At 40.3% G+C, this 21,507-nt stretch overlaps 2 protein-coding genes across 6 annotated transcripts; both read left to right on the forward strand.

Annotated features, from left to right (window-relative positions):
- Positions 1–202: 202 nt before the first annotated feature.
- GPN3 (GPN-loop GTPase 3) lies at positions 203–8,611 on the forward strand. 5 transcript variants are annotated; one of them, XM_014547732.1, is made up of 9 exons: positions 264–353; positions 563–688; positions 1,082–1,190; positions 4,214–4,381; positions 5,690–5,814; positions 6,389–6,504; positions 6,646–6,742; positions 7,254–7,382; positions 8,251–8,611. In XM_014547732.1, exons 2-9 carry the CDS (start codon positions 650–652, stop codon positions 8,311–8,313), a joined length of 846 nt encoding a protein of 281 aa, XP_014403218.1. In that variant the 5' UTR covers positions 264–353; positions 563–649; the 3' UTR covers positions 8,314–8,611. The 5 variants fall into 5 exon arrangements, with proteins under 5 accessions (XP_005876308.2, XP_014403216.1, XP_014403219.1 ...); XM_005876246.2 differs by lacking the exon at positions 563–688 and having other exon boundaries at positions 203–353; XM_014547730.1 differs by lacking the exon at positions 563–688 and having other exon boundaries at positions 208–313; positions 1,066–1,190.
- Positions 8,612–10,262: 1,651 nt separating this feature from the next.
- On the forward strand, positions 10,263–21,137 carry ARPC3 (actin related protein 2/3 complex, subunit 3, 21kDa). The gene is made up of 7 exons (XM_005876252.2): positions 10,263–10,414; positions 13,174–13,273; positions 16,475–16,551; positions 18,440–18,508; positions 19,778–19,904; positions 20,246–20,340; positions 20,824–21,137. The coding sequence occupies exons 1-7, from the start codon at positions 10,409–10,411 to the stop codon at positions 20,884–20,886; spliced, it is 537 nt and encodes a 178-aa protein (XP_005876314.1). The 5' UTR covers positions 10,263–10,408; the 3' UTR covers positions 20,887–21,137.
- The last annotated feature ends 370 nt before the right edge of the window (positions 21,138–21,507 follow it).

Genomic DNA, 21,507 nt, shown 5'->3' on the forward strand with positions numbered 1-21,507 from the left:
AGTTATCACCAAGGCAACCAGGCTTCGCCAGTCTCACCACCAAGGGTTTGGACCAACAACCTCAGCGCGTGCGCACACAACATCCCTCCCTTCCCAGGGTTTTCTTAGGACGCGTTTCGCACGGGATTTGGCCTGCGGGATGCTCCGTACTCGGAGGTGTGGCATGTAAACGGAACGTGGGTTGTGATTGGTTCGCACCCCACGTTCCCGGAAGTCAGGGCTTCGCGCGAAGGCTGAAGGGAGTGTGGCCGCCGCTCTTGGGGACTGCTGCGCGGCGGGCGGCTCCGGGTTCTCGGGGAGCTGACATGCCTCGGTATGCGCAGCTGGTCATGGGCCCCGCAGGCAGCGGGAAGGTGAGGATTTGGCGGAAGAAGGAAGGAAGAGTAGGAGCTCGTGGGAGGCGGGGAGGTTCGGGTCCAGAGGACGGGACCGGCGGGTGTTTGTACTGGGGACCCTGAGACCCTGGGCAGCTCCCTTCTGCAGTCTGAGCTTCGGTACCCTGTTCGTTGTTGTTTTGAAAGGAGAGGAGTGATAGTTGCTAATACTTATTTTTATACTTAAGCCCCAGATACTGCGCTGAACACCTCATTTGTTTCCACAACAACCCTCTAAAATAAGCCCTATTAATCCGGCTGTACAGATAAGGGAAATGAGACACGGAAAGGTTCTTTGCTCGGGATCACAGCTAGTAAGTGGCGGCTGGAATCCAGTTTTTTAACTTATATATTTTTATTGACTTCAGAGAGGGAGAGACAGAAACATCAATGATGAGAGAGAATCATTGTTGGGCTGCCTCCTGCACGCCCCCAACTGGGGATGGAGCCTGCAAGCTGGCCACGTGCCCCAACCAGGAATCAAACCATGACCTTCTGGCTCATAGGTCGATGTTTAACCGCTGAGCCACACCAGCCGGGCTGGAACCCATTTTTGTCTAATATAGCCCTGTCTAGCTCCCAGGGATCGGTGAAGGCCTAGTTTTGCCCCTAGCAGACACTGCCCAGGGCGTAGCGTCCTTCTGGGGGTGCAGGAGGTAACATAACATTGCTGTTGCTCTGACCCCTTGAGCCCTGTGACATTACAGAGTACTTACTGCGCCACCATGGTCCAGCACTGTGAAGCCCTCAATCGGTCTGTCCAGGTTGTGAACCTTGATCCTGCAGCAGAACACTTCAACTACTCCGTAATGGCTGGTGAGTCCTGAGCAGAGCTTCCCCCTCCTTCAGGAAAATTAGGGGGGTGAGGAGGCCGGGAGTGCTGGCTGCTCGGCACAGAAGCTGAAATATTATTACTACAGTCTGGTCCCCTGGTTAAATGGTGAGCAGCATGAGGCTGAATGTCATTTGCTGACATCCATTTATGTTCAACAGTATCCTTTCTCGTGGTCTCTTAGGTACTAAATTCAAGTAAGTAGGTGCCTTCCTACCCTTCCCTTCTGTACTTTCCATGCTTAGTGCTGCTACGGTGAATCTGGTTTACTGCTGATCATACTCTGAGTGAGCCCCCTCAATGTTTGTTTGTTTTTTTAACTCTTTTAATTTATTCAAGTGTCTGTGGAACAAAACATACGAATCCTACTTTCGTGTACCTTTTAGTCAGGGAGATAAGCAATAAGCAACACGTTACAGATTGAGATAAAGACTGCCAGTAGGCTGATTAGAGGGAATAACTAGAGGAGATTGCTTTAGGTCAGGGTTGGGCAAACTTTTTGACTCGAGGGCCACAATGGGTTCTTAAACTGGACCGGAGGGCCGGAACAAAAGCATGGATGGAGTGTTTGTGTGAACTAATATAAATTCAAAGTAAACATCATTACATAAAAGGGTTCGTTTTTTTTTTTTTTTAGTTTTATTCATTCCAAACGGGCCGGATCCGGCCCGGGGGCCGTAGTTTGCCCACAGCTGCTTTAGACTATGGTTGTTTTGGTGTCACACAGTATATAGGATTAGATAACAAAACAATGTAATCTACAGTGTTGGACAAGTAAGGATGTGCCTTAACAGATCTGCTCCTAAAAGCACTTGCTAAAAATGAACACATATTTACATATAAAAATCAAAGATATTGATGAGTTGGAGCATAACGAGTGAAAGAAAGAAGTGGGTAGGAGCTAGTAGGAGATGAGAAGTTTTGGTTTTATCCTGTGGTTTTGTTTTTTTTTAACTTATTTTTATTAATTGTAATTCATCTGGTGGATCCAATAGAATTTGTTTCAACACTTTTTTGTTGTTAATCCTCACCCAAGGATATTTTTGTTTTTTTTTAACTTATTTTTATTATTTGTAATTCATCTGGTGGATCCAATAGAATTTTTTTCAACACTTTTTTTATTGTTAATCCTTACCTAAGGATATTTTTTCCAGTGATTTTTAGAGAGAATGGAAGGGAGGGGGAGAGACAAAGAGAGTGAAACATCGACGTGAGAGAGATACATCGATTGGTTGCCTCCCACATGCACCCCAACCAGGGCCAGGATTAAGCCTGCAACTGGGGCATGTGCCCTTGACCGGAATCAAACCCAGCATCCCTCAGTCTGCAGGCCGACGCTTTATCCACTGAGCCAAACCAGCCAGGGCTATACTGTTTTCTTATTCTGTTTGGGCTGCTGTAACAAAATGCCATAGGTGGAGGCTTACACAAAATAGAAATGTATTTCTCACACTTCTGGAGGCTGGAAGTCCAAGATCAGGATGCCTGCACGGTCAGATTCTGGTGAAGACCCAGTTATATTCTGTAGGCTGCCAACTTCTCCCTGTGTCCTCACATAAGGGGATGAGGGATCCTTAGGGCCTCTTTTATAAGACCCCTCATGACCCTAATTACCTCCTAAAGTCCCCAACTCCTAATATCATCGCCTTGGGCTTTAGGTTTTGAACATATGAATTTGGGAAGGACACATGTATTGAATCTCTAGCACTTGTCAGTGATGGAATGCCATTAGCGGGTGTTAAGCAGGGGAGAGGGTTGGCATCTGGCTTATATTTTTAAAGGTAACTGGCTCTCGGATGACAGATGGACTCTAGAGGGTCAAGAGGAGAAGCGGGGGCCAGCAGTGCAGCTATTACAGTTGTCCGAACTTGGCGTCAGATGTTATTCCTGGGAAAGTACGTGGGAAGATATTAGCCACATACATGGGGCTGTGAGTGAGGCATAGTTCTTTGGGAACAGATTGTAGGTTTGAACACAAAAATAAAAACCTACCGTAGATAGTTAAAAATACTGATTTCCAAAAATTAGTAATAGAAGAGAACCATGTATATACCAGAATTCTTTGAGCTGCTGCTATAGGTGATTTAGCTATGTTATCTCATATAGTCCTCATCCTTCTACACTAGGATATATGATTTGTACCCCATCTCTAAATACGGAAAGTGAGGCATAGGAAGGTTAAGTAGTTTCCTTGGGCTCATTGTGTTAAGAAACAGTCATTGGTTTTCTTGGTTTGTTTGTTTTGTTTACTGGTTATAGGATACTTAGTGTATATTCTTCACATTGTTCAAAATGCAAAAGGTACAAAAGAGTAAATGTCTCTCCCAGCTCTGTGTCCCAGCAGTCAGCAGCCAGTATTGCCACTTTCTGGAGTGTGTTTATCCATAGAGAATCTATGCATATAAAATCAAAGATGCATATTATTATGTACATATCGTGAGTCTTTGTCTTTTTTTTTTTTTAAACACAAACGATGGAGTCTTTTTATTTTTTTATTTTATTTTATATTTTATTGATTTTTTACAGAGAGGAAGGGAGAGGGATAGAGAGTTAGAAACATCCATGAGAGAGAAACATCCATCAGCTGCCTCCTGCATGCCCCCTACTGGGGATGTGCCCGCAACCAAGGTACATGCCCTTGACAGGAATCGAACCTGGGACCCTTCAGTCTGCAGGCCGACACTCTATCCACTGAGCCAAACCAGTTAGGGCCAAACGATGGATTCTTACATGGACTTCTATACCTTACACTTTTCACTTAACAGTGTAACTAGGAGATTGGGTCATAATCAAATACTTGAAGAGCTTTTCCTTTTTTATGGCTGCATAGGATTCTATTGTCTGGCTATTCAATAATTACTTCCCACAGACACTGCTATAGGGAATAACCATGTACAGAAACAATCTTATATGTGTGAGTTTTTATAGAATGGTTAATTATCACTTGTGAGGATAACCGTTTTCAAATGGATGTGCTTCTGTTCCGGGGCCTGCCTATCCTTTTCAGACATCCGGGAACTGATCGAGGTGGATGACGTGATGGAGGATGATTCTCTGCGGTTCGGTCCCAATGGAGGATTGGTGTTTTGCATGGAGTACTTCGCCAATCATTTTGACTGGCTAGAGAGCTGTCTTGGCCACGTAGAGGATGACTACATCCTTTTTGACTGTCCAGGTGGGTGAGCCATTTGAATGTGTCATTTTCCTCAAAGTCATGCTGGTTCTGTCCTCAGTAGGAGAAAGTGCAGTGAGCATTTGTCACTCTGAATTATACAGATTGCAGTAAGGTACAAAGCTCTTATTCATCGGCTCTAATCATTCACTGAGTTTACTGAGTGCTTAACTTTGTACACTGAGAATACCATAGAGAACCAGGGAGCCATGGTCTCTGCCCTGGTGGAGCTCACAGTCAAGTGGCAGTGCTAGACAGTATAAACAAAAATCACCCAAATGTTACTTAATATTCTTTTGTGACAGGAATAGCATAGAGCAGCGGTCACCAACTGGTGGTCCGTGAGGTCCGAAAGGTTGGCGACTGCTGGCATCGACCATCACACAGCAGGGAGGTTAGAGGAGGCTTTGATCCAGTGGCCTGTAGGCTGGGCCATAGCCCGAAGGTGAGGGAGACTGGTCCATGCAAAAGTCACAGCATGTTGTAGGCCTACGGGCAGGAAGGAAGGAGGTGGGTTTGAGGCACCAAAAAGGCTGTTGTGGCTGAAGCACACAGTGCACAAAGGGAAATGTTGTGAAGTGAGGCTGGTGGGGGAGAGATAAACGCATATGACTTGTTAAGCCAAATTGTGAATTTCAGACTTGAGCTTAACTGAGCTTTGATCATATGTGGCTCTCACTTTTTCCCTTTGCTTTTAATTGAACATACACACACCCACAGAAAAATTCAGATGTCATAAGTGTTCAGCTTGATGAATATTCCTAAACTGCAATACCTTTGTAGCACTCGCTTTTTTATTTTTCCTTTTATTGAATTTATTGGGTGACACTGGTTAACAAAATTGTAGCGCTTGCTTTTGATGGGCAAAAACTAAAAAGTATGATGAACCTCATGATTTTGTGATTGCTTCAAGAGGCTATAAGACTCCTTAAAATGGAACATATTACTACCAGGGCTTGACTTCCTTTTTTTTTGTTGTTGTTGGTTTGTTTTTAATTTTAATTTTTTAAAATATATTTTTATTGATTTCAGAGAGGAAGGGAGAGGAAAAGAGAGAGAGAAACATCAATGATGAGAGAGAATCATTGATCGGCTGCCTCCTGCAAGCCCCTACTAGGGATTGAGCCCTCAACCCAGGCATGTGCCCTGACTGGGAACTGAACCGTGACCTCCTGGTTCATAGGTCGATGCTCAACCACTGTGCCACTCTAGCAGGGCAGTTTGTTTGTTTTATTTAACCATCTTATGGGTAAATTTTTTTTGTATTTTTTAACATTTTCTGATTGTAATCTTGCAATTTTCTTCATGTAGGTCAGATCGAGTTGTATACGCATCTGCCTGTGATGAAACAACTGGTCCAGCGGCTAGAACAGTGGGAGTTCCGAGTCTGTGGAGTTTTTCTGGTCGATTCACAGTTTATGGTGGAGTCTTTTAAGGTTTGAGGATAAATCTGTTGTTGATATTTCAGTCATGGGTGCAAGCAGATGACAGTCTCCTTTAATCATTGTGTGATTCCGGACATTTCACAAACTATACTCTAGAGTTACTTTGTATCCCTTATAAAATTATTATAATAATGTATTTTCACTTCAGATGGTAAATTATGATATTATATGGAGAACTACTTACTGAGAAAAATGAGGCAGATGCATATTATGTATGTGCATTTTTGATTTCCTGAGGGCTATTTGTCTAGTTTATGAACTGTCTGAAACTTTATTTCTCATTAGTAGCTCTTAAGGAATTTTTTATGGGAAAGAAGGTTAAAGATATGGTCTAAATTGAGATTTGTGACCACCACAGATTAAATCTACACCTTTTTTCTCCTCACCTTCGGAAACCAAGGGTCAGCCCTCTGATTAGTGGACTGTCCTTTCTTTAGGATCAGTGTTTCTGTGATTGAGGCCAGTTCTGCTCCAGTGAGACACAGAAGCCTCTCTTTCATGCAGAGACCAGGGAACTTTGTTGGCACCTGTTGATTTATCTTCCCTTTCCTGTTTCCTCCTTCAGTTTATTTCTGGCATCTTGGCGGCCCTGAGCGCTATGATCTCTCTAGAAATTCCACAAGTTAACATCATGACGAAAATGGACCTGCTGAGTAAGAAAGCTAAGAAGGAAATTGAGAAGTGAGTTCATGGCCTCCACTACAATCAGATCTCAATTGCAGAGATGAATCTTCTAAGCTTTATTTACATGTGAGGTTCTATCTGTCTGTAAATTGGATTTCTTCTTCCTTTTATTCATCAGTCTCTTTCTCACTTTTAAAGGTTTCTAGATCCAGACATGTATTCTTTATTAGATGATTCCCCAAGTGACTTAAGAAGCAAAAAATTCAAAAAATTGACTAAAGCTATATGTGGACTGGTAAGCTGGTTAAATTGTTGTTGTTGTTGTTGTTGTTTGTTATTCATCGATGTCCAGTCAGTGGCCAACATTACGGAAAGCACAATCCAATCCTACTTGCTTGCAATGGGGAGGTGGTGGTGACAGGCTGTGGGCTGGCCAGTCAGCAGTTTAATTTTTTTTCATTTTTTCATTTTTCCCCCCACAGTTTAATTGGGAAGCAGTTATTGGTGATAGCCAGTAAATTAGCTGACATGTCCATTATCCCAAGCCATTTTGGGAATTCAGAACTGTCTGTGCCCTGTTGAAATTTCCAGTGGTTGTTGAATTCAGATAAATTCCTATGAAACAGTATCTAGTTATGTAGTAAGTTGAGTGTTCTGGTAAGTCAGACCAGAAAAACGAATATTGATTTTCCGTTTTGTCTCTGTCTATCAAATGATAAATGGTTATAAACCTCAAATATATAAGTTGAAAATTAAGCATGTTGCACAGTTTCAGAATGACCCTTTCTGAAATCTCCAACTTATAGATTGACGACTACAGCATGGTTCGATTTTTGCCTTACGATCAGTCAGATGAAGAAAGCATGAACATTGTATTACAGCATATTGATTTTGCCATTCAGTATGGAGAAGATTTGGAATTTAAAGAACCAAAGGTAATTTCCGGTTTAGGGTATTTACTGGCTTTTAGTAAAAATGTTTGCCGGCACTCCTTGATCTCCTGCGTAATCCAGAAACTCAAATTAATTTTTGTCTTAGTGGTGGCAGTAACCTAGGCTTCTCTGGTGACTCCTGAAATTGACTCCTGAGCTCAAAGAGCAATATCAGTTTTACTCTATTTTTTATTGAGACACTATTACTGATTTATGTTTCTTAGTACTCAGAGCTTGGGATAGATGCAAAAAGGAGGTAAAATCCAATTGAATTTGGGCTGCCCTCACATAGGTCAATAGAAAGACTAACGATAGTTTTCAGTAGGGTATTAGCACAGTAAGATAGCTGAGAACTGGTGTAAGAAATGCTTCTAGCCCTGGCTTCTGTGACTCAGTGTGTTGGAATGTGGTCCCATGCATGGAAGGGTCATGGATTTAATTCCCAGTCAGGGCATATACCAGAGTTGCAGGTTTTAATTCCCTGTCAGTGTGCATATGGGAGGCAACTGATCAGTGTTTCTCTCTTGCATAGATGTTTCTCTCTCTGTCTCTCTCTCTCTCTTCCTCTGTCTTTCCCCCTCCCTCCATCCCTACCTTTCTTCCTCTTTCCCCCCTCTCTAAAGCAATGAAAATGACTTCAAGTGAGGATTAAAAAGAAGAAGAAGAAATGCTTCTAATGAGATAAAAACACTTTAAATATTATTTCAATCATGCCTTTTGTTACTATTAACTATTACCTATGTGCAGCACCAGGAGCTGGCACTGAGTGTTAGCTCCTTACAGAGCATTACCTGAAAATACGTAAACACATACTATGTCTAACTGAGGGGAAACCAATGTATTTTCTCTTTTGTGTTTCCTTTTGTGTCAGGAACATGAAGATGAGTCGTCTTCTATGTTTGATGAATATTTTCAAGAACATCAGAATGAATAAAGAGTTTATTAACATGTAAATGTATATATGCAAAGAGCTTGTGGCTGAACCGGCAAAATATTTTTCTCAAAGGATGCAATACTAAAAAGCTGCTTATTTTAATGAAAAAAATAATACTTGGCTCTTTATCAACAGCACACCTGAATCAAGTTCTTGGTTATTCTGAAACTGCTGCTATTTAAAGTGGAATCTTTTAGTGTTATATTTTTACTAAGCATCAGTTTAGATCAGGGGTCCTCAAACTTTTTAAACAGGGGGCCAGTTCACTGTCCCTCAGACCGTTGGAGGGCCGGACTATAGTTTAAAAAAAAACTATGACAAATTCCTATGCACACGGCACATATCTTATTTTGAAGTAAAAAAACAACGGGAACAAATACAATATTTGTATTTGCATGTGGCCCACGGGCCGTAGTTTGAGGACCCCTGGTTTAAATTTTAAAAGTTGAAATTGAAATTAATTCACATAGATTTGTATATAATGTAAATTAGCACCTGTGGTACAGTTAAGACCAGTCTACCTTTATTTTTTCTGTTTGGTTTTGTTATTTTTGAGGGGTTTTTTTGAGGAGCAGGAATTATTGTAACAAAATATGTATATCCAAAGGTGAAAATCTGTAGGATATAGGTAAAACCATTGTTTATATGTATTCCAAATTTCTACATTGAAAATGTATTATTTGTATAATTAAAAAATGAAAAGTGACTAATTTTTAAAGATACGTATGTATATAAATAAAAGAAACAGCATTAACCTTTCATTACACTCTTGTTCTCCATTCATAATTTGAAATAACTCAGCCAGGGAAAATTTTTGAATTTGTAAAATTTCCCAAGTAGGAGATGCCAGACACTGGGAATAAAATGGGAGCTTGACAAAACCTTATTCTTTTTTTTTTCTTTTTTTTTTAAAAATCCTTATTCTTTGGAGCTGACGTGCTGGGTCCCTGAGATTAACCATAAACAGGGAAGCCTCTGATAAGGAATGGGAAGAAGAAACAGTAATGAAAGGGAAAGTGATAACAGGCTACTTTGGGCTCATTGTCAAAGAAGGCTCCTCCTATTTGACAGGAGACCAAAATGAGAAGTCAGTGTGGGAACCAGGAGCAAAGTATTCTAGTCTGGGGAACTGGCAGAAGAAATGGGCTAAAGCAGGAATGAACTTGTCTTTTAACATGAGGTGCTTTCTAGTAATTTTAAAATTCCTGAGCCTTAGAAGTTCTAAGCACATTACATGCAATTCATTCATCGTCACAAAACTGAATTAAGTACTGTTACCTCCATTTACAGGTGAGGAAACTGATTAGCTATATTAATTTACTAGCCCAAAATTACAGAGCCTGTAAGTGTAGGAGCTGGAATTCAAATCCAGAGTCCATTTTCTCAGTCATTACACAAAGAATTGCAGTACAGAGTAACCCACAAATCCCTTACCAATGTGCTCTCCATTTTTGAAACTAGTAGGTTCATTCATTCCCTTAGCAAAAATTTATTGATGCTTATGTATCATCACATTTTTGTTAGACACGGGGTACACAGCAGTGAACAAAACAGACAAAAATCCCTGCCTTTTTGATGTTCACATGGATGGGGAGATAAATACCAAAAGTAGTTAAGAGGGAAGACAACCAGGAGTTCATGGTTCGATTCAGGTCAGGGCACCTGCCTGGGTTGCGGGCTGATCCACAGTGTGGGGTGTGCAGGAGGCAGACGATCCATGATTCTCATTGATGTTTTTATCTCTGCCTCTCCTTTCCTCTCTGAAGTCAATTTTGAAAGTATTAAAAAACAAAATAAAATAGTGTGACCCAGGTAATGCTTCACAGGGATTTGTAACCCCAAGACCCATCGCCAGCTCCAGGCCTCACGCATGCGTGACACTCAGCCTCTACTTAGGGCTGGCGCGCCCCCTGGCGCCCCTTCGGATCCCAGCAGCCCCAGCAGCCAGCGGCGGAACTTCAAGGCCGGAAGCGCAAATCGTCCCCTCGCCCTCCTCTTCCGGTTCACTTCCGCCTACCCCGCCCAAGCGCCGGACCGGAAGCTCCTCTCACTAACCCGATTCTCCTTATTGAGTTGAAACTCGGGAGACGTCAAGATGCCGGTAAGGAGCCCGAGTCAGGGCTGTGAGGTGATGGCGAGAACTGGGGAGAGCGGTGAGAAGTGTGCGTGCGCCGAGAGAAGCGGGCCAAGCCGGTCGGAGAGGAAGCAGGGTCCAGAGCGGGGGAGAGGGGAGGGAGCCAGTTCCTGTAGGATTGGGGACCGGCGAGTGTCGGTCAGGGGTACGAGAGAGGCTGCCTCAGCCCTCTGGCCCCTTCTCTCCAGTGCCGACCCCACCTTTGCCCTTTCTGTACCCTACTCCCACTCCCCACCCCCCACCCCCGATACTGGCTGGGTCCCCAAAGCCTCATGGAGCCACTCAGTCAAGGGGATGCACTTTTTATTTTTCATTTTTCTAGTCCAGCGTCCGGCTTCTCCTTTTTTCTGAAATCCCACTTCCTTCTCCAACCCAGGGGACAGGTCCCTTCCGCTTCCTGTCCTCTGTCAGACCCCACTTCCTCCCCTGGGACCGCCACCCCTGCGCTGTCGGTTTAGGGCCCCCGGGGCAAACGCAAGGGCCGAGCCTGGTTTCCACACGTTTCCGGTTTATTGTGCATTCGAATAGGAGTAAAATTAGTGGTGGTCTGGTTCCTCTTAATTTCTGATAGCCAATCTGTGGGGTAGATGTCGTGGTAGGCCTCCATTTTGCAGATTAGGGAAAAGGAAGTTTTCAACAACATGGGATTATTCAAACAACAAACATTACTGAGCACCTGCTGCGTGCTAAGCACGGTTACAGCAGTGACTAGGGCAGCAAATCCCTGTTCTTACGGAGTTTACATTCTAATAGGGAGGCGGACAGGAAACAAGTAAATGCAAATAAAATAAAGGAGATAATTTCTGATAGTGACAAATGCTATGAAGAACATAGATGGGGAACAAGACAGTGGTTGTAGCTGGTGAAGGGGATGGTGGAGGCTGCTTTAGATGAAGCATACCTGTGATTAAAAAAAAAAGGCGCAAGCCATAGTTATAGGTACAAATATTGTGAATCCCATAGCGACCATTTGATTCCTGATGTGTTCCAGGCAGGCCCTGAGCTACACTCTTTATATAAATTATCCCATTTAATCCTCACAGAGATCCTATGAAGTAGCTATGTTATTGTTTTCTCATTTTTCAGAGGAGGAACCTGAGGCTGAGAGAAGTTAAGTAATTTACCCAAGGTGCACACTAGTGCAAACGCCTTGGTAAGCCAGGTTTTAAGCCAGTACTCTACAGCCCTGTGCTCATTCCAGTTGGACACCGAGCACTTATTTAATATCTTGATATTACTTAATTAATATCTGTCTTCTCCATTAGCCCGAAAGTTCTTCAAGGATGGAGACCATACTGGTCCAGCATACTTGTAAATGACCAAGCCTTGCCTTTAGAAGGGGCTTAATAATCAGTTGGTGAATGAATGAATACATGAATGGGGCCGGTGTTGTCTTACAAAAAGCCAGACATTTTGTAAAAGGCAGAACTAGGAATCATATACACATTGCTCTCATAAATGTGATTTCCCCCCTTCATCCTTTAACTCACACCTCCCCACCGAAGGCAGTATATATTTCCTCATTATACAGATTTGGAAACAGGCTAAGAAAAGTGATGTCTTGGTCAAAGATATAAAGCTAGGAAGTGGCAGAACAGAAAAACTAGTGCTTGGGTTCTGGCTTAACCACAGCTAGTCTTGCATACTTGTAAATGACCAAGCCTTGCCTTTAGAAGGTGCTTAATAATCAGTTGGTGAATGAATGAATACATGAGTGGGGCCCATGTTGTCTTACAAAAAGCCAGACATTTTGTAAAAGGCAGAACTAGGAATCATATACACATTGCTCTTCATCCTTTAACTCACACCTCCCCAATGAAGGTGGTATGTTTTCCTCAATATACAAATTTGGAAACAGATTAAGAAAAGTGATGTTTTGGTCAAAGATATAAAGCTAAGAAGTGGCAGAATAGAAAAACTAGTGCTTGGGTTCTGGCTTAACCACAGCTGATGGTGGGTACTCCTGGTTTATATAATGTTTGCCTATTTCTGCAGTGTAACTATTCCCACCAGTTGTCAGTGTGATGTCACTGAATGTAAAATGGAAAGAGATGCACAGTAGCACCCCATTCATTATGTACTGGTAGTGCTATTTCTGCCATTAAATACAAAAGATATAAATAACTTTAAAATCATGGGCAACAGTAAAATACTTTTTAAAAATAAGGAGTAATGCATTTTGAATCTTTATTACCTTTGTTTTTAATATAATTTATTGCAAATTTATATAATCTAATTTTTGAAAATTCCTAAAAAGGTAACAGTTGGTTTTCATGAGCCAGTAAGAGCCAGCTCTGCATATTGTTGCCACCCTCCCCTCTGCCACATGCCCTAGTTAATCACTTTTTAAAAATATATATATATTTTATTGATTTGCCATCAAGATACAAAAGACATAAATAACTTTAAGATCATGGGCAATAGTAAAATAATTTTTAAAAATAAGGAGTAATGCATTTTGAATCTTTATTACCTTTGTTTTTAATATAATTTATTGCAAATTTATATAATCTAATTTTTGAAAATTCCTAAAAAGGTAACAGTTGGTTTTAATGAGCCAGTAAGAGCCAGCTTTGCATATTGCTGCCACCCTCCCCTCTGCCACACACCCTAGTTAATCTTTGGGTGGGTTACTCTTTTTTTTCCTTTGGAGAAATGTACTTGTTTGCGCTGCTGACACTTGTTCTGCTTCTGTTTCTGTATTCTTATCTGGCTTGCCACTACAGGCTTACCACTCTTCTCTCATGGACCCCGACACCAAACTCATTGGAAACATGGCACTGTTGCCCATCAGAAGTCAGTTCAAAGGACCTGCCCCTAGAGAGAGTAAGTCGAAACCCCTTTCCATTATTTTCAGATGTTGGTGTGAAGCATCTAGCAACCCTCTGACATTAAGTCAGGGAAATTCTTGGCTCAGTCCTCTGTCTCTGGTTGCTGTTGTATTTTCTATTTGTTTGGTGGATATTGCTTTTTAGGCCTTTCAAGATTATGGGTATATGTTGCATCTAATAGGAAACTATCTTTGCTGCTAATTTCTCCAGGATATTTTGTTGAGGGAAAAGAGAAAATGTTGACACTTAAATCTTGACACTGTTTCTGTTATGACTGTCAGTTCTTACAAACTAATCTAATGCTGCTACTTCCATGTCCCCACCCCTTCTCTGTTATCAAGCTGGAAAAAATTTTTTTTTAATTTTTCTTTATTTCGTTTTCAATCCTTATCTGAGGATATTTTTCCATTGATTTTTAGAGAGAGTGGTCTTACCAGGGCCCAGGCCGGGAAGGAGCCTACAACCACTGAGCCACTAAGCCAATCCGACGAGGGCAAAACAAAACATATTTTAACCTCTTTTCCTTCTATTTCCTTTTTCCATTGCTCAGGAGTTTCAATTTTTAGCAATACCTCAATCTTAAATATATATATGTATATGTTTTTTTCTAAGATTTTTAAATTGACTTTTAGAGAGAAAGGAAGGGAAAGGGAGAGAGAGGAAAAAAAAATCAATGTGAGAGTGAAACACAAGCCAGGAATGTGCCCCAACCAGAATCTAACTGGCAACCTTTTTGTGCATGGGACAATGCTCAACCAAGTGAGCCACACCAGCCAGAGCTCAATCTTATATATTAAAAGATGTGTCCTAAAAAACATTACTAATTCTGAATTTTATATCTGCTTTCTTTCTTGGTACTCACATTCCTCCCCTTCCTCCCCCATCTCCGGACCATTTTTTACTGTTCAGAAGCTCCATTCTTTTTTTTTTTTTTTTTTTTGCGTTTTCTTTCTTGGTACTCACATTCCTCCCCCTCCTCCCCCATCCCCGAACCATTTTTTACTGTTCAGAAGCTCCATTCTTTTTAGACACTATCTGAGACTCTTCGGACACATTCTGAGATAATCTGCCAACGGTATGATTTGTATTATATTAGACACTAGAGGCCCGGTGCACAAAAATTTGTGCCTCCATTCTTTTTAGACACTATCTGAGACTCTTCAGACACATTCTGAGATAATCTGCCAACAGTATGATTTGTATTATATTAGACATGGTTTCCCTGCACCCAGAAAGGGTCAGCACTGAGTTCCATTCATGGTTTCCAAGGCCATGGTTTTAATTAATAATTTTGTACTGAGGCCCTTTCCGTCCTTCTGCCAGACTGTTAGACTTGACCTTTTTAAATTTAATTGCAAGCTCAATAAACTTAATAAATCTGGTGAGTCACTATAGTCTTTACTTGATTTTGAAATGAAATAACTGCACCCAGAAAGGGTCTGCACTGAGTTCCATTCATGGTTTCCAAGGCCATGGTTTTAATTAATAATTTTGTACTGAGGCCCTCTCCGTCCTTCTGCCAGACTGTTAGACTTGACCTTTTTAAATTTAATTGCAAGCTCAATAAACTTAATAAATCTGGTGAGTCACTATAGTCTTTACTTGATTTTGAAATGAAATAAAAGGAACAGATGGGGAAAAGAAAGCAGACCAAAGAGAAGAAAAATGATGTAAAAGAATTACAGTGCAGAGAAAAAATAGCCAATGTTGGCTTAGATTCCTTGAGAAGAACCCTTTCAGATCGGCACAAAACACCATATGGTATGTCAAAAGATGCAATTGACCAAGGGGTTAATCTGATTACCACCCTTACAGTTCTTTGAAGATTTCTACAGATAAGGAATGACCTGTTACTGTTCCCCAGAGGACTGGATTCAAACCAAGTTGGAATTATGGATGAATGTAAGCTTATGCTGGGAGTTAAATAACTCTTAGCATTAACCTAATTATTTACAAATATCTTTTGCACACCTTTTATGTGCCAAATACCCTCCTAGGTTCTGAACCTTGAAGCCTCCCCACCACCTATGGTGTCATTTAAAAGAACTAGCTGGTTTTTATAAACACTGTTGAAATCTTTGAGGAAGTTTCCTTTTTTACAGATAAGAAAATAGATTGCAAGGAATACACATCTAGAGTTCAAATTCTGTTGAAATTCTTTAGCAGAGAAATAAGCAGGAATAATGACTGCTGATTTACAGAGTATTAAAACTTCAGGATTATTTTGCATTTCTGCTGTGTGAGAGGGATAGCAGGCATGGGCGAGAGATAAAAATAACTGTTTCTGTGTTGCTGAAACCAGCTGCCGGATACCAAGACCCTGGGATTGTAACCTTTTTAAAATAAAAAAAAGGAAAACAAAAAATAGCCAAAAAAATTGTAGTGAGATTTGTCTTTGTCACAACAGTATTTCTGGCTTTTTTCAGTCTCTAGCACCTAGAACAGCTTGTGCAAATATATTTGAAGTCATAGTATAAACAGAAAGATATGCATGGGAACCCCAATGGGTTCCTAAATGACAGTTAAGAGGTGTGTTGTTTTTTTCTGAAACTCGTATGTACATTGAAATAAAATTATATTGAATGCTTTTTAAGTCATTTTATTAAAGTTAGTCTATGTCTCAGTCTGTTTTGAGAGATGTCTGGAACGATGTTCACCAAGTGTTAATAGTAGTTATTCCTTGGAAGTGAGATTAGGGTGACAATTAAAAATTCTTTGGGCCCTACCCGGTTTGGCTCAGTGGATAGAGCGTCAGCCTGTGGACTGAAAAGTCCCAGGTTCGATTCCAGTAAAGGGCACATGTCCAGGTTGCTGGCTCAATCCCCAGTAGTAGGGGGCGAGGAGGCAGCCAATCAATAATTCTCTCTCATCATTGATGTTTCTGTCTCTCCCTCTCCCTTTCTCTCTGAAATCAATAAAAAAAGATATTTTTTAAAAATTGTTTGGTATTGATTAATCTTTCTAATTGAGTATGTATAGTTTTTATAAAAACAATAAAGCTATAAGAATAAATTATGTATTTATTTCTCTAGAAATTGTCTAAAGACTTTATATTTCAGTAGCCTCATTTTATTTTATTCAACTCCAAAACTTCTGTTCATTAATCTTGGATAACTTTTTTTTTTATAGCTTTTCTAGATGTTATGTTTTGCATTAAGCTAATGTTCTCTGCACCCTCCCCTTGTATCTTGCTTAGCAAAAGACACAGATATTGTGGATGAAGCCATCTATTACTTCAAGGCCAATGTCTTCTTCAAAAACTATGAAATTAAGGTAAAGTACAAAGCTTTTAATATTTAAGTAATTTTCTGATGGGAAAAAGATCTGGCTGGCAGTCCGGTTGCTCTAAATAAAATGAGATTATATGATTTTAAAAATCCAGAATAGTACTTAATGTTAAGCTTTATGTCAATATTAATTTCTTATTTTTCTTCCAAAGTCCACACCACAGGTTGGCAAATGACAGCCAAAGGGCCAAATCTGGCCCACCACCTCTTCTTGTAAAAAAAGTTTTATTGAAACACAGCTATACACATTTGTTTATATTTTGTCTATGGCTGCTTTCATGCCACAATAGTTGAGTTGAGTAGTTGTAATAAAAACTGCAAAGCCTGAGATATTTATTATCTGGTCTTTGTTTCTTTATCCTACATTAACTAAGTACCTACTATGTACCAGTCTATAATTAAAAATCCTATATGCTATGTTATTTTTTATACACTTCTGTATCCTGGACCTGAGATGGAGAAATAAACTTCAATGACCCTGACCCTTCCTTCAAGCACCCTTTCTCCCCTTCTCTTAGTTCTTGGTAGGAATCAGGTCGAGGTGAAGGTGGTAGAGAAGGAGAGAGGGAAATATAAAAAAATTTCTGAGCTTCCACTATGAGCAAGTTACAAGAAATGTCAACATATTTTATGGATAATATTCTAGAATATGAAACTTTAACTTCCTGCCAAACTTTGGCTTTTTGGAATCAAACAGGGTCTGAAATCTTTATTTGTAGATACTTGGCTTACAAATTGTAGTCTAAATATTCTGTGTTATTAGCAGAGTGTTTTCTGTATCTAATGCATGGTCTTATGTGTTTTATTTGTAATAGGTGTAAATAAATAAAATTCTGCCACATTTCATTCTCGCTTGAATATCACATGATCTGAAATATAGGAAACTATAGTTTGTTTTTTAAACTATAAATCTGTGTAAACTTTTCTTAAAGTATATTTTTATTTATTTCAGAGAGGAAGGGAGAGAGAGAGAAATATTAATGATGAGAGAGAATCATTGGTCAGCTATCTCCTGCATGCCCCACACTCTAGCAACCCAGGCGTGTGCCCTGAATGGGAATTGAACCGCGACCTCCTGATTCACAGGTCGATGCTCAACCATTGAGCCACGCTGGTGGGGCAAATCTGTGTAAACTTTGACCTGAAGTACGTGCCACATTGGATCCATACCCATTCACCTTTTCCACATTTTCCTTTAGGTTAAGAGTTGGGCTTACAGAGCTCTTCAAGAACAAGTCACACGTGAAATATTGTTTCCTCTTGTAGAGTCATGAATGTTTCTGTTCTCGGCAGAGATCCTAAAATGAAAGGGTTTTTTAAAATTAGCGAACCATATGGTGCACCTCAGCTTTCCTGGCAGCTCTGTGAACTCAGCTTCCTACGCAGAGTGAGGGGCTGTTGGCCCAGTTCCTCGGGAACCCAAGGGCAAGAGGAACGGAGGACAACAGGAGCAGCTCAGGGCAGACAGAAAGGGGGCTTCAGAAGATTGCATTTGGAGAATGGGAATTTTCTTTTAATGTATTTTCATTGATTTCAGAGAGGAAGGGAAAGGGAGAGAAAGATAGAAGCATCAGTGATGAGAGAGAATCATTGATTGGCCGCCTCCTGCATGTCCCCCACTGGGCATCAAGCCCACAACCCAGGCATGTACCTTGACTGGAATCGAACCCAGGACCCTTCAGTCCACAGGCTGACGCTCTATCCACTGAGCCAAACCAGCTAGGGCTGGAGAATGGGAATTTTTGATGCTATAGTAACTATACTTTCGCAGTTTTCAGTTGGTTATCAAAAGACAAAGATGTGAATTCATTTGTTGCACATAATTGTTAAGCTTTGTTCAGGACTGTTTTTAAGTTTTGTTTTCCCCTCTGTAGAATGAAGCTGATAGAACCTTGATATACATAACTCTCTACATTTCTGAGTGTCTAAAGAAACTCCAAAAGGTAATTAAACTTGCATGATCATCTATCAGGAAAACAAACTACTGATAGGTATTTGGACTCGATGAGACTTTAAGGGCAAATAGAACATATTTCCTCTGACTTAGAGCATGGACTTGAAAGAAAAATCTGAATGTAGATCTCTAAACTTACAGTGTAGTTAACTAATCAGAGGATAAGGCTTTGCATGTATTTTCCTAAGACAGAAATCTTGAGCAAAAAAAAATCCCTTTTAAGCCTTTAGCTCCTAGGTTCTTTTTTTTTTTAAATATATTTTATTGATTTTTTACAGAGAGGAAGGGAGAGGGACAGAGAGTCAGAAACATCGATGAGAGAGAAACATGGATCAGCCGCCTCCTGCACACCCCCCACTGAGGATGTGCCTGCAACCATGGCACATGCCCTTGGCTGGAATCGAACCCGGGACCCTTCAGTACGCAGGCCGACGCTCTATCCACTGAGCCAAACCAGTCAGGGCAGAGGTTCTTTTTTTTAAGTATATTTTTATTGATTTCAGAGAGGAAAGGAGAGGGAGAGAGAGGTAGAAATATCATTGATGAGAGAGAATCACTGATCAGCTGCCTTCTGCATGCCCCCTACTGGGGATCGAGCCCGCAACCTGGGCATGTGCCCTTGACCAGAATCAAACCTGGGATCCTTCAGTTTGCAGACTGATGCTCTATCCACAGAGCCAAACCAGCTAGGGCTGGCTCAGAGGTTCTTAACTTGGGAGTCCAAGGATAGAATTCAGGGGTCCATTAACCTGAGTGGGAAAATATTCCATCTTTCTTTTCACTAACCTGTTACTGAAATTTAGCATTTACTTTCATTATTAATGTGGACAACAACCCACAGTTGTTTTAGCAATATTTGTGACTTTTTCTCCAATAGAAACCACAATATTTTGCATTTAGAGTGGAAGATTTTTTGCAATATTGTTTACACATCACTACTTCAGAATTTAGTTATTAGGGCTATGGCAAGATCTTGTATTTAGTGCATGAATAAAGAAGCACATGTATGACTATAACAAATATTTTTGATATTATAGTTATTGCATTTCAGTATAATTGGTTTCTTTTGTAATTCTATGTATTATATTTTAATTATTTAAAACATTATTCTGAGAAGGGGCCCACAGGTAAAGCCTATGGGCAAAAGGTCACCAAAAATATTAACCCCAGCCAAAGCTACTTAAACTAAAAAATTGCAATTGTATATTATTATCCTTTTCCCTGTAAAATATATGTGTACAAATAATTTTTTTTTTAGTGCAATTCCAAAAGCCAAGGTGAGAAAGAAATGTATACACTGGGAATCACTAATTTTCCCATTCCCGGAGAGCCCGGTTTTCCACTTAACGCAATTTATGCCAAACCTGCAAACAAACAGGAAGACGGTAAGGACAGTTTCTCCACTTCTCTCTATATGGCACAAGGTTTTCTCCATTTGACTTTTTACCCCGCTTCTCTTCTTGCTTTGATTGCTGTACAATTGAGAGTGGAATCATTAGCACATACATTCTCTTACTAGTCACTCTCAAGAGATTCTTGATAGCAATATAACATGTAGAGAATCTTTTGGATCAAAATGAATATAGTTATAAAGCCTTTTAGACTGTCATTTCTATTTCTTATCCTGTTTGAATGTACAGAAATAAATTGCAGAGGTCAGTGTCCAAATCAGCCACGAGCACATTTGTGATACAGTTTTTTGTGTTGTTCTACCTGCTCATTTTAGAAGTGATGAGGGCCTATTTACAGCAGCTAAGGCAAGAGACTGGACTGAGACTTTGCGAGAAAGTTTTTGACCCTCAGAATGATAAACCCAGCAAGGTAAGACCCTCTTCTTTGCCTGCTTAGTTGATAACTCACCTTTTATCCTATAGTCTCCATTAAACAAAACACACTAAGATCTTTCATTGCAAGAAAACCTTTAGTTTCCAAATTGCCGTGTTGTTAAATTTTGAATATGTGCCTTGTACATGGTAGGAGTTCACAGTGAATCAGAGTGCATAATGATTACATATAATTAAAATTTTTGGTTGTCTGGTCTTATATCAGGACAGATTTTTTTGGCATGAGATATCTTGAATGTATTACCTCTATTTTGTCTTCGTAATTTTGAGTAACCTGTAAGTCACTAGATAAAAAATAAATTTTACATTTTTACATGTGCTTTCAAGGAATGTGTATAACATAAGGGCTGCCAGACTAACATAAACTTTAATATTAAATAAATTCATATTCTGACTTTACCTTGAACTTGCATTGTAATTTCACTGCCACTGTGCGTTCTGTTTTGTCCCCTCGTGTTAGTGGTGGACTTGCTTTGTGAAGAGACAGTTCATGAACAAGAGCCTCTCAGGACCTGGACAGTAACGAGAGCTGGGCAGACACTGTTTCCACAGCGTGGGCAGCATTTTACCGCAAGATGTACACAGTTCTTTGCCTTTATTTCATAAAGTTTTATACAGAAGAGAGAAGAGAACATGTCTTTACTTGAAAAGTTCATTATCAAGAATTTGGGGGGGGAGAACAAATTGTCAAAGGGTGATTTGAAATTTTCTGCAGTATTAAGCTGGTGCTTAATAAGTAATAATAAAGGAATTTCTAACATTGTGTCAGAAAAACGTTATTCCTTTGCCATTCACTTAACATTTTTTGTAGATAATATTCATCCTCTTAAAGTGTATAGTGCAGTAGTTTTTAGTATATACGCAAAGTTTTGCAACCATCACTACTAATTCCAGAAAATTTTCACCACCCCCAAACGATGTACTCTTTAGCAGTCACACACACCACCACTACTCCCTCATTCCTCTCCATCCCCTTCCTCCTAGTCCCTGGCAACCACTGACCTATTTTTCTGTCTCTTTGGATTTGCCTATTCTGGACATTTCACTTCAGTGGGGTCATATAACATGTGGCCTTTGTGTCTGGTTTCTTTCACTTAGAACCGTGGTCAGCGGCTCGCAAGCCACATGCGGCTCTTTGGCCTCT

The sequence above is a fragment of the Myotis brandtii genome, unplaced genomic scaffold, assembly GCF_000412655.1.
Source record: "Myotis brandtii unplaced genomic scaffold, ASM41265v1 scaffold482, whole genome shotgun sequence".
Lineage (NCBI taxonomy): Eukaryota > Metazoa > Chordata > Mammalia > Chiroptera > Vespertilionidae > Myotis > Myotis brandtii.